The 13,221-nt window shown below is 39.2% G+C and overlaps 1 protein-coding gene across 1 annotated transcript in view; it reads left to right on the top strand.

Annotated features, from left to right (window-relative positions):
- scn5lab (sodium channel, voltage gated, type V-like, alpha b) overlaps positions 1-2,955 on the top strand; it is a 242,756-nt gene extending 239,801 nt beyond the window's left edge. Inside the window, exon 27 of the mRNA XM_060922428.1 lies at positions 1,483-2,955. Within this exon, the coding sequence (XP_060778411.1) occupies positions 1,483-2,708 (1,226 nt within the window). The 3' untranslated portion in view covers positions 2,709-2,955. The remainder of the gene's footprint in view (positions 1-1,482) is intronic.
- Positions 2,956-13,221: the final 10,266 nt, after the last annotated feature.

The raw sequence follows: 13,221 nt of genomic DNA, 5'->3' as shown, positions 1-13,221 counted from the left end.
AAACGGAGCTGGAGTTAAGGCAAAGGTCATTGCAGCAATCAAGTCTGTCAGCTCAGGCGACTGGGAAGTGATTGAGGTTTGAGCCATCTGACAGTTGTTAGTTTGCAAGTGCAAAGAAAAATATATGGTTGTGTCCATTTTCCAAGTAGGCAATAGTGCAGATCAAGCCAAACACGCATGTCCATGTTTCATGAATCAGAAAAAGGCATGGTTTAAGGAATAGTTACGCTAACATAACATGGTTCAGGATTTTGGTTAAAGTTGGACAATTTGAGGTTTTGAAAATTTGAGGCTCTGGGTTTGAGTTACGGTCTACAGGGATAGATGAAGAAATTCATATTTAAGTCAGAGAGAACTGTATCTACATTTAACAGGTATTCCATGAAATCGAGTTGTACATGAGCTGATAGCACCGAGTCGGCTATAAGCCATGTACGACGAGATTGAGTGGAATAACTGTTTTCTTCCATCCACATTCACTGGATTTTGAGAAACAGAGCATTTTTTTTTTTTTTGCAAATTCAATAAATAACTTTATACAAAATGTCTGACAAAATCATTCCTGCTTAAAATGTAAACAAACTGGTGAAATGACAGTAGCAATTTGTGAAAAAAAATGCTATAATAATAACTCTTGAAAAATACAAAAGATATGTTCTTACCATGAAATACAATATTTTGTTGCTTTTTTTTGTATTTTTGGGGGGTTTTGTTTTCAAGTAGAGTTTTTATTTAATTCTCAGTTGGTTCAGCAACATGCTCCGCCAGTTTCTTCTTCTTTAGATTTTTTTTTTTTTGGTGGTTGGCAAACCAACTTAAAGGTGCATTACCACCACCGATTGGACTGGAGTGTAGAACAGGAGATATTGGGGGGGACCACGACTATATTCTTTTAGCTATTTCCGTTTCTTTTAAGTACTTGATAAAGTAATATGTCTGACTTGATGAGCGCCGCCATTTTGTTTTTTTCTACTCATCAAGTCAACTTTATTGTCAAATATGCTATACATGCTCGACATACAGCACAGATGAAATTTCAGTCCTCTCTGACCCATGGTGCAAACAGGCAATGCAATAAATAAAAACAGAATAAACACTCTAGATAAGAAATAGACATAGACTAAACACTCAAACAGACAATATAAACAGTATAAACACTAGATAAGAACTAGACAGACTAAACACTCAAACAATATAAACAGTATAAACACTCTAGATAAGAACTAGACATAGACTAAACACTCATTTCCATACATATATACACACACACACGTAAATTAGTGCAAATAAACAGTCAAGGGCACTCATGATATTTGAGCTGAGAGCCAATAGTAGAGGAGCCAATCAGAGCGCTCGATTGCTCATATCCAGTGAATGTGGATAGAATAAATAAAGTTATGACTCAATCACATTAACAAATGTTTTTATTTCACAGACTTATTTTACCAAATTACTGATTTTGTTTTTCATTCCTTCTTGCAGGCATTGTTCTTGCAGATATAATTGAGAAATACTTCGTTTCGCCGACGCTTTTCCGAGTGATCCGACTGGCCCGAATAGGACGTATCCTTCGCCTCATTCGGGGAGCCAAAGGAATCAGAACGTTATTATTTGCCTTAATGATGTCCTTACCTGCATTGTTTAATATAGGTCTCCTGCTCTTCTTAGTCATGTTCATCTATGCCATTTTTGGAATGGCAAACTTTGCTTATGTGAAGAAACAAGGTGGAATTGATGACATGTTCAACTTTGAGACGTTTGGCAACAGCATGATTTGCCTTTTCCAGATAACGACATCAGCTGGCTGGGACGGCCTGCTCAGTCCTATTTTGAATAACTCCCCTGAAGAGTGTGACCCCAATGTGCCAAACATAGGCACCACTGTCCGGGGAAACTGTGGAAACCCTTCAGTCGGCATTACCTTCTTTGTTACTTACATTATCATTTCTTTTCTCATTGTTGTGAACATGTACATTGCCATTATCCTGGAAAACTTCAGTGTGGCCACAGAGGAAAGCACCGAGCCCCTGAGCGAGGATGACTTTGAGATGTTCTACGAGGTTTGGGAGAAGTTTGATCCCGAGGCTACGCAGTTCATCGAGTACGCTAAGCTTTCGGATTTTGCCGATTCGCTGTCCGAACCCCTGCGTATTGCCAAGCCTAATAAAATTAAGCTGATTTCTATGGACCTGCCCATGGTGAGCGGTGACAAGATTCACTGCCTGGATATCTTGTTTGCCTTTACCAAGCGTGTGCTGGGCGAATCGGATGAAATGGATGCTCTCAAGCAACAAATGGAGGAGAAGTTTATGATGGCAAATCCATCCAAAATCTCCTACGAGCCCATTACTACAACTTTACGACGTAAGCAAGAGGAGGTATCATCCATTGTTATACAAAGGGCCTATAGAAGGCATTTACTCCGCAGACAGCTGAAGCAAGCATCGTTCATTTATCGACAGATCAATGTAGAGGGAGCTGCCAATAGTGAGAGTGACAGCCCACCAGAGAAGGAAGGACTCATCGCCTTCATGTTGAAGGAGAATTATGGACCCGAGACTGAGGCTCTGTCCCCGACGTCCTCACCGCCGTCTTACGACAGTGTGACAAGAGCCAATAGTGAGCTTTTCAAAGCTCTAATACCTGAGCCCAGGAACAGTGACCTGAGCAAACCTGATACTGACAAAGACCGTGAAACATTTCTATAACATTAAGTATAAAAATGCTCCCTCACACATTAATCTTCTTGTTACTTTGTTTTTTGTTTACAGAATGTAACATAGCTCGAACAGCACTCAAAACTCTTGATACATGGGACTGTGCATCAAGATTTCAAGGTTTTTGTAGGACAAGTTGATGTTTTTAATTCTCCCGTGTTTCACATTTTGTTTGAATATACAGGGACAAAAGTGTAGACAGCTCACCTTACCTTTGCTTCAGTTTATATGCATGAGTGAGATTCTGCAGCACTTAACTGCAGTTATATCACAGATGTACTAATCATATAATAGATTGAAAGAAATACAGTTTATCAACATTTACAAAGTATGCCTGACCATCTGAGTTTATTAAAAGGTCTTACTTAAATTGGTGTGATTTAATTCTGACGATAGATTTCACACTATTTAGAAAATGCAAGACATTAGAGATATAGTCTTGTTTATGTTACCAATTGCTCATATTACACACACACAAAGGCATTTTGGATACAACTAAGTATGACAGTTATCTGTCCAGTCCAGGTTGTGTCACTAGCGATGACAGGGGGAGCAAGATGATAAGTGGGAAAATTTGCCAGTACTTTTTTTTCCCCTCCACTTTTTGCATATATTTATATAGGCCAGTCCCTCACAAATAGCCTGGTCTGATTACAGGATGCTATAATCAGGACTAGTAAAAGACAATCAAACCTGACTCAGCAACAGTCTCTTGTGTACAACATTCATCTTCATCCACTGCTAACAAAAGACTGCACAGGTTTTTCGTTCAAAGTATCAAACATACTGCACATGTAAACATTTTTTGTGTATTTATTTTAATTGTGAGTATTTATTTTGCATGTTGGACAATGCATCACTTAGAGATGTAACGGCCATTTTTCTTTGTAAGGCTGAAAAGGAATTCTTGTTTTGCACATACTGAGTCAGCAATAATTTGCTACCTTTCGATACAAATTGAATCTTGATTTTAGATGTATATTGAAATCGGGGGAAAAAAAAAAGTTTGTCATTTATACGATGTAAACCTTATGTCTAAGGGGAATCTCTTTCTGGCTCCATGGCATATTCTTGACTGCAGAACAGTTGTTTTGTATCTCAGATTCCCATTAAGAGGTTAATCCACTTGTTTTTCAAAGTCAGGTTAGCAAGTTTGTTGAAGGGCTGTTTTTGTAGCAATAGACCCCAAGTGTGCCTGGTAGAACTTAAATCCTGTTTTATTCCTCTTCACCAGTACAAAAGACTCACCGTTAAAAGGCATGGTGAAGCTGGTTCATGCCTGAGGATTATGTCAATAACCATTTACGTTTCATATAATCTTATCGTCTCGCTGAACTACTTGTAGTCTTCGATCCATTTGAGCACAAGACCTCACTTTCATCAGTTCAAATGTATCATGCAAGCAACCCTCATTAATAACAAAAGAGCATGGAAAACAAAAGTGGCACAGATTCCCACTGTTAACTGATTTATACATAGATGCTATAAAAATATATTAGATGTTCGCTATCATAACAGGAACATTATTAGAATAAACACAGCTACAGCTCTGCATGTATAAGAGTTGCAAAATTTGTTCTGAAGAAAACAAAAGTAAGATGATGTTTTAAAGGAAATACAAAGGGCTTTTACCTAAAATGAAATCACACCGAATGAATGAGTGAAATACAAGACATCTGGAATCCGTAGGTGCTAAAGAAGGCAACTGGACTTGCTTGAAATCCTTGAAGATGTTTCTCCATGTCTCATCCAAAAGGCTTCTTCAGTTCCGTCTGACTAGCGGGGAGTTCCAGGTATTTATCCTCTAGTGGACCAAAAGCAACCCTAAGGAGAGATGTTGAGGTCACATGACCTCACGTTGACCCTCCCAGCCATCCTGTAGGTGTTCGGGTCACTGAAGGCCGGATGTGAACGATGTTAGCAGCCTAGAGGGTCGTTAGGGTGATCTGTGGGTCGTTGGCTCTCTCTGCCATCATGTGCCATTGAAGTCAGCCGAGTCTTGGTGTGGATGTGTATTCAGTTTTCTGGGAAGTGTGCCAAGGACTGCATTGTCGGTGGCTCGTAAGCAGTGTCTCAGACCACCCGTTCTGTTCAGTGATGGTCGCTTCAGGTTGACGAAGATGGCTTCTTTTACTCCTCTGTCAAACCACCGGTCTTCTCTGGCTAAAATGCATACATTGCAGTCCTGAAACGAGTACCATAGTGTCTTCTTTAGCACCAACGGATTACGATGACCTGGATGACTGAGAACCTTCACAGACAAGACATCTGGAACATTTGCATTGGTCATCATTACAAGGATGACCGAACAATTGCTTCACCAACATGAAATATGTGCAGCATATTTGCTGGGAAAATGTATACTTTGTGAGCCTCGAAAACAAATCTGTGAGATCCTCAGAAGCAATGGGTTATCCTGTTTCTCTCAGTAATCAAAGGAGGGAGATGAGTATAGGGATTGCTTGAATTGTATAACTTTTTAAATAATTTTAAATTATATTTACAAATGGTACCCGCGATAGTGAATAAAAGCTACACAGGAAACATTTTTTTCACTTCCTGGAATAAATAAGTACATAACTTCTGTAGATGAAATCGTATGTGTATGTAGGAGCTGATATCCTCTTCTCAGATCTCGACTCTACAAATGTGTTGTTACACCACAGCAGAGCAGACACGATAATAACGTTTCTTCACTTTGAAACATACACAAGTACAACAGAAAGTAATTGTGGAAAAACTCCCTTTGGTTACCTTATTTCTTTTTGCACAGGAGAGGAGCCATATATTAAGGAAGCTGTGTGTATAAGCCTGTATAATGTGTGTCATACAGCTGAGAACCTGCAAGACAGCATGGGCATAAGTTGGGGTATGTGTGTGTCTGTCCGTCTGTGTGTACACATAATTTCAGCAATGTCCTACTTCTTGCTGGATTTAAGAACTGCAAGTGAGGTCTGTGTGATGGAGGCAGACCAGATCGGTTTGACGTTTAGAGGCGGGGATCTCAGGCCTCCTTCTGTCGAGCACTTAGCATCACTCTCAAGGTGCTCGTGTTTGGTTTTACAAAACCAAAGAGACTAGTCCAGTTACTTCGGCAAGAAGACGAGAGAAGGATGACCTGAACCAACTATGCTTGAAATCTTATTTTTGTAAGATACAGACACTAAAATAGAGAGGATAATGTACAATACAGCAGTACTTGGCTGAACTGGAAAACACTTAAAGATTAAAACAACAAAAAAACCCTACCTTTATCCTAAGCACTCGATGAAAAGGACAGCTTAAAAAAAAACAACTTCATTTTTCAATTTTGGATTTAATCTTGTTGGACGTCTGTGAAATTTTGGTTCATAACCTTCATACTAATAGATTAAATATTTACAGTATGCACAGCAGGTTACAATAGAGTGTTCACTGAAATGCAACAGCTATAGTATGGATGGATTTATTAAATGGGATGGCATTTATAACATTTTTTCTTGCAGAAACAGATGGATGTTGTATCTGGATGATGATGATGATCACAGTTTCCCCTATCCCCACTACCCCTTATCCCCCAAACCCGCCTTGTTCCCCCAAAACCATCCATCAGCACATGTACAAAGAATGTAACAAATGACACTTTCTACTTTCCATAATAATGCTTTGGTACCCATGTTGATTGGAGATTCACACTATATGTATTTACTCACCCACAAACGAAGCACAGGGAAACTTTTCTATCTGCTGTACATTTTAACACGCCAGTTTGTGCAATACAAGAGCAGATACAGGAATTAAAAGGCATATTTTGTCTATGCTTTGCATATACAATGTATAAATATTAGTTATCTGAAAGCAGTGTATTTTATAAATAGTAGAATTTGCTAAACTTGTAATTTTTATTTACGTTTTTTTTTTTCCTAAGAAAATTCAGTGATCAAATTCTGATGCTGCTTAAGGAAGCTAGAACAGAGTGCAATGAAATAGTGAAAACTGATCTAGTATCAGGCTTCGGGGCTAAAAATTCCAGCTATAAGCCGGTACGAATGACCAAAACAGAGCCAGAGTCAGCACCTGGAGTCCTAAAGGTATATATTTGAAGGTTCTCTGAGGTCAAAACATAGCACAGCCTCAGTCATTTGCCCCTCAAATAATTGTGCCTGTTTCATGTATGTATGTATGTATATGTACGTATGTATGTATTTATTTATTTTTTACACTATTAGAATGTGCATGCTGCAATACGACAAATTGTTTTTCAAAAAACGGTTTCACATTTGTAAATTTCAATTGTGTCTCCCCTTCCCCCCCCGATCGTTTAAAATAAAAGGAAATGCAAAGGAGATGCTGTCGACTGTAGTCCTCAGAATCAGGACATTTCGAGAGATCCACGTTTTTTTGAAAAGCATTGTGGCCAATTAGAATCTGTATATCTATAGTCAAATAAACAACATGATTTATTGCCTTTGTGAGAATGTCTCTTTTATCCCATTAAACATCCATTATTTTATCAATCCTACACGACACTTATTTCATATTGTTAATTAACCACAATAACACAGCACATGCATTAAAAAGCCAATCCTTATGGCCAGTTTTAGGTCATATTGTTTTTTTACTCCAATACTAATGGCACTGAAGAGCTACTCTATCTGCCTGCCTGCAGGTTTGTGCAGTCTGTAAAGGCTGAGACAGTTGTCACATTAACTCAGCGCATGTTGACATTGTGTTGAACTGGAAGCCAGCTACCCTACAAGCCCTTATTCATCAGTTTCAGTCGAGTGACTCCTTTTACCACAAGGCCACACTGTATAACCCTCAAGCATGGGACACAAACACAGAACAAGGGTGTTCGTAGAAGGACATCATGGACGAAACCACTGCTTATTAGCATCCCCCTGAAATCAAAATTGGTTTTTCAATTTTTTGTACCTGTCCCTTAGTCTAGATTTTTTTTCAGATATGCTCATTTTAATTGTATAGTTTGCCACTTCCAGATTTATTTTTTTTGGATGGTTCATGTGTGTCCGATTCTTCATGATCATCCAATTAAATGCTCAGCACCATATGCACTATAGCCAAAAGTGTGTGGACACCATTCCAGATTTAGTCCTCCTTTTCTGTTTTAACAACACCTCTATTCTTCTCGGAAGCCTTTCCACTAGATTTTGGATTGTGGCTGTGGGGTTTGTGTAATTGCATTACATTAATGGGATTTAGCAGACGCTCTTATCCAGAGCGACGTACAACATACCCAGAGCAGCTGGAGAGCCTTTGGGGATTAGGCGCCTTGCTCAAGGGCACTTCAGCCATCCCTGCTAGTCCAGAGACTCAAACCGGCAACCTTTTGAACCTCAAGAGCATTAGTGAGGTCAGGCACTGATGTTGGCTGAGGAGTCCTGGAGTGCAGTCAGCATTCCAGTTCATCCCAAAGGTCTTCAGTGAGGTTGAGGTCAGGATTCTGTGCAGGACACTCGTATTCTTCCACTTCAATCTTGGTAAACCAAGTCTTCATGGAGCTTGTTTTGTGCACAGGGGCATTGTTATGCTGGAACAGATTTGGACCCCTTAGTTCCACTGAAGAGAAACTGTCATGCAACAGCACACAAAGACATTCTATACAATGGTGTCCTTCAAACTATGTGGCAACAGTTTGGGGAAGACCCAGATACAGTTGTGGTCAGAAGTTTATAGACAGTGACATGAATGTCATGGCAATATTTGGGCTTTCAATAATTTCTTTGAACTGTTCTTTTTCTGTGGCAGAATGTACAGCATACATCTTTAATTAAAAAAAACCACTAGAATTTGGTGCACAAGTTTTAATTTTCTTTGGGTTTTCTGAAATCAACACAGGGTCAAAATTATACATACAACACACCTAATATTTGGGTAAAATGTCTCTTCGCAAGACTCACCTTGACCAAACATTTTTGTTTACTATGAACAAGCTTCTGGCAGAATTCTGGTTGGATATTTCACGCCTCTTCATGGTAGAACTGGTAGAGTTCAAATAAATTTGTTTTTTGTTTTTTTTCTTGGCATGGACTTGATTTACAAGCACGGTCCATATATTTTCAATAGGGTTGAAGTCAGGACTTGTTTTAAGCTTAATGTTAGCCTGCTTTATCCTCCACAACTAACTCTGATGTGTGTTTGGGTTCAGTGTCCTGTTGTAAGTCCCAAGTCGTGTTCAAGTTTCTGATGGTTTATGCTGAAGAATTCTGAGGTAGTCCTCCTTCTTCATTATTCCATCCACTTTGTGCAATGAACCAGTTCCACTGGCAACAAAACAGCCCCAGAGCATGATGATCCTACCACCACCACCAGCTGGTACAGTGTCCCTCTGTACATGGTGGTCATTGTGGCCAAACACCTCAGTCTTTGTCTCCTCTGACCATACAGCTATCCTCCAGAAGGCTTTTTTTTTGTCCATGTGGTCAGCTTCAAACTTTAGTTAAGCCTGAAGGTGTCAATTTTGGAGCAGGGGGTTATTTCTTGGATAGCAGCCTCTTAGTCCATGGTGATGTAAAACTCACTGAACTGTAGACAGTGATCCATCAGCTTCCGGTTCATGGCAGGGCAGTGCCATGGTGGTTCCCAGGTTGTTCCTGACCATCCAAACCAATTTCCTTTTCACTGAGGGTAACAGTTTGGGTTTTCTTGAAGCAAAGTAGCTTGACAAAGTGACTACACCTCACAATAACTTGCATACAATTGTTTGAACTGATCTTGGAATTTGCAGTTGTTTAGAAATGGCTCCAAGAGACATTCTGGAGTTGTGTACCTCTACGATCCTCTTTCTCAGATCTGCACGGAGTTCCTTGGACTTTCCCATTGTATTGTGTGTTAGTCAATCCAACTAGTGCTGTAAACAAACCCTTTCTATAAAGGCAAAGAGAAGCTACCAGCTGTAGTCAATCATTATCGCCAAAAGGAAGTCGAGAGACCTCGGCCTTGGCAAGATAAAAGACATTTTGGAAGTCTCAGCACCTCTGAATTAATAATCTAAATGAGCTTATGTACATTTTTGACACTGTATGTATAATTTTGACCCTGTGTTGATTTCAGAAAACCCAAAGAAAATTAAAACTTGTGCACCAAATTCGACTGTTTTTTTTTATTAAAGATATATGCTGTACAGTCATTCTGCCACAGAAAAAGAACATTTCAAAGAAATTATTGAAAGTCCAAATATTGCCATGACATTCATATCCAAGATGGCATTCATGTCAATGTATATAAACTTCTGACCACAACTGTATGGTCAGGTGTCCACATACTTTTGGCCATATAGTGCATGTCCAACCCTGGGAGGTGGGAGGCAGGCCTTTCTTCACAGTAGCAGCTTGAAAGGAGCAAACATGATTTCTCAACATGTTACTGGCTGTGCCTATTCCAGTACATGATTCTCTTTTCCAACTAGCACTTGGTTTAAAAAATGGTTGAAATTTATTCATTTCAAATTGCGTGGAATTTATACAAGGTCACACTTATGTGATAGGCACTTTGGGTTCTCGCTCAGTCTGAGGAAGGAGAATATTCCAGCATCAAAGTGCCTGAAGTTGATAAAACTCAGCTGTTTTAGCAACTTAGGACTCTTCTATGCTGGAATCTGCTTTTTCCTCAGACCGAGCAAGAACTTGATTCCATCATTAGACACCATCTGGGCTTCTCCATCAGTAAAAGTCCCTCGTTAATCTTGTCACTGTTCTCTATATGAACACAAACACTATTTACTATTGTGTAAGTCAGTGAAGCTCTTCAGCACAACTTCACGGTCCCTTCCTGTTTCACAAGGAAATCAGCATACAGCATCAAACCCCAGCCGTGAAACCGTTTATTTAACGGAGTGTATATAAGAGCTGCCATATCAGTGTGATTTTAGCAATCCGGCTGAAATGATGTAGCATGACCTGAAGCAAATCTGTCTAGAAAGACATTCCCAACACTTACATGAACAGAAAGCCTTTCCAAAGAAATGGTTCAAAATACCTCCCGAGTACTTCATACTGCATATCTGCAGGAACACAAAGTGTGTGGTTGTCTCCAACCATCAATGACCTTTACTGTATAAACCATTTATTCAATAAAGGCCTTTTTACTATAAGCAGTAAGTTTTCTGATTGATTACTTAATGGAACGTAATGTAACAATGTATTTACTCAGTACTGAAACACTACTTAATATTAATATTTAATAATATTAATGGCAACTGAATAAAGATGCCTTCTGGCTGAGCTCTGAGCTGAGCTGTGGTAAAAACACTACTCTAATGATTGACATCATGTACTAATCCTGTTTTATGTAGTATTCAGAGTAGCACTGAAGGTTGACCCTTACAAAAAAGAAGTTTATTCAAGGGTGCTTCGAGTATACTTCTTTTAAACTAAAAGAGAGTATGCTTTCAGTTTACTTTTTATTTACTTAGAGATATACTTAAAAAGTTATATATACGGTAAGTATACTTGGTTTATACTGAAAAGTATATGGAAAAGTCTAAGTATACGAAGCTTATACTTGAACTTTTGATCAAGATATACTTAAAGTGTAATAAAGTATTAAAAATATTTGTGCCTCATGTCTAAGTGTACTAGCCCTGTAGTTGTGCTTATCCTTTTGATAGTAGCCTATAAAATACTTCTTTTTCACACATATTGGCTTCGTGATATAGTTCAGACATTTGCAATATCTCTTCCGCCTTTGCACTAGTTCTGTCACTGCTCTTTGCTGGGTGAGACAGCACTGTTGACTCTTAGGTCTGTTTGTGGTTCTATATAAGTTTTTTTTTTTAATTTCTCCTGAGTGGGATAATTGTTTTAATTTATTTATTTTTCTTTAGAGCTTGGATGTCAATTTCAGTTGTCATTGCCATGTTTTTATACTTTGGCATTGAATACAATGTTGCTTTAAATTTTGATTTTTAAAGAAAATGAATATGTTCTTAATCCTTAGTATCTGTTGTTATTTTGTGAATTTTTACCTTTATAACCTCATGGTACAACCCCGATTCCAAAAAAAGTTGGGACAAAGTACAAATTGTAAATAAAAACGGAATGCAATGATGTGGAAGTTTCAAAATTCCATATTTTATTCAGAATAGAACATAGATGACATATCAAATGTTTAAACTGAGAAAATGTATCATTTAAAGAGAAAAATTAGGTGATTTTAAATTTCATGACAACAACACATCTCAAAAAAGTTGAGACAAGGCCATGTTTACCACTGTGAGACATCCCCTTTTCTCTTTACAACAGTCTGTAAACGTCTGGGGACTGAGGAGACAAGTTGCTCAAGTTTAGGGAGAGGAATGTTAACCCATTCTTGTCTAATGTAGGATTCTAGTTGCTCAACTGTCTTAGGTCTTTTTTATCGTATCTTCCGTTTTATGATGCGCCAAATGTTTTCTATGGGTGAAAGATCTGGACTGCAGGCTGGCCAGTTCAGTACCCGGACCCTTCTTCTACGCAGCCATGATGCTGTAATTGATGCAGTATGTGGTTTGGCATTGTCATGTTGGAAAATGCAAGGTCTTCCCTGAAAGAGACGTCGTCTGGATGGGAGCATATGTTGCTCTAGAACCTGGATATACCTTTCAGCATTGATGGTGTCTTTCCAGATGTGTAAGCTGCCCATGCCACACGCACTAATGCAACCCCATCCCATCAGAGATGCAGGCTTCTGAACTGAGCACTGATAACAACTTGGGTCGTCCTTCTCCTCTTTAGTCCGAATGACATGGCGTCCCTGATTTCCTTTTTTTTTTTAAAGATTTTTTTTGGGCTTTTTCCACCTTTATTGGATAGGACAGTGTAGAGACAGGAAATGAGCAGGAGAGAGATGGGGAGGGATCGGGAAATGACCTCGGGTCGGAATCGAACCCGGGTCCCCGGATTTATGGTATGGCGCCTTATCCACCTGAGCCGCGACGCCCCCATGTCCATGATTTCCATAAAGAACTTCAAATTTTGATTCGTCTGACCACAGAACAGTTTTCCACTTTGCTACAGTCCATTTTAAATGAGCCTTGGCCCAGAGAAGACGTCTGCGCTTCTGGATCATGTTTAGATACGGCTTCTTCTTTGAACTATAGAGTTTTAGCTGGCAACGGCGGATGGCACGGTGAATTGTGTTCACAGATAATGTTCTCTGGAAATATTCCTCAGCCCATTTTGTGATTTCCAATACAGAAGCATGCCTGTATGTGATGCAGTGCCGTCTAAGGGCCCGAAGATCACGGGCACCCAGTATGGTTTTCCGGCCTTGACCCTTACGCACAGAGATTCTTCCAGATTCTCTGAATCTTTTGATATTATGCACTGTAGATGATGATATGTTCAAACTCTTTGCAATTTTACACTGTTGAACTCCTTTCTGATATTGCTCCACTATTTGTCGGTGCAGAATTAGGGGGATTGGTGATCCTCTTCCCATCTTTACTTCTGAGAGCCGCTGTCACTCCAAGATGCTCTTTTTATACCCAGTCATGTTAATGACCTATTGCCAATTGACCTAATGA

This window comes from Neoarius graeffei, chromosome 5, assembly GCF_027579695.1.
Source record: "Neoarius graeffei isolate fNeoGra1 chromosome 5, fNeoGra1.pri, whole genome shotgun sequence".
NCBI classification, from domain to species: domain Eukaryota; kingdom Metazoa; phylum Chordata; class Actinopteri; order Siluriformes; family Ariidae; genus Neoarius; species Neoarius graeffei.
The sequence above is the reverse complement of the archived record's forward strand: the minus strand, read 5'-3'. Positions and strand labels throughout refer to the sequence as shown.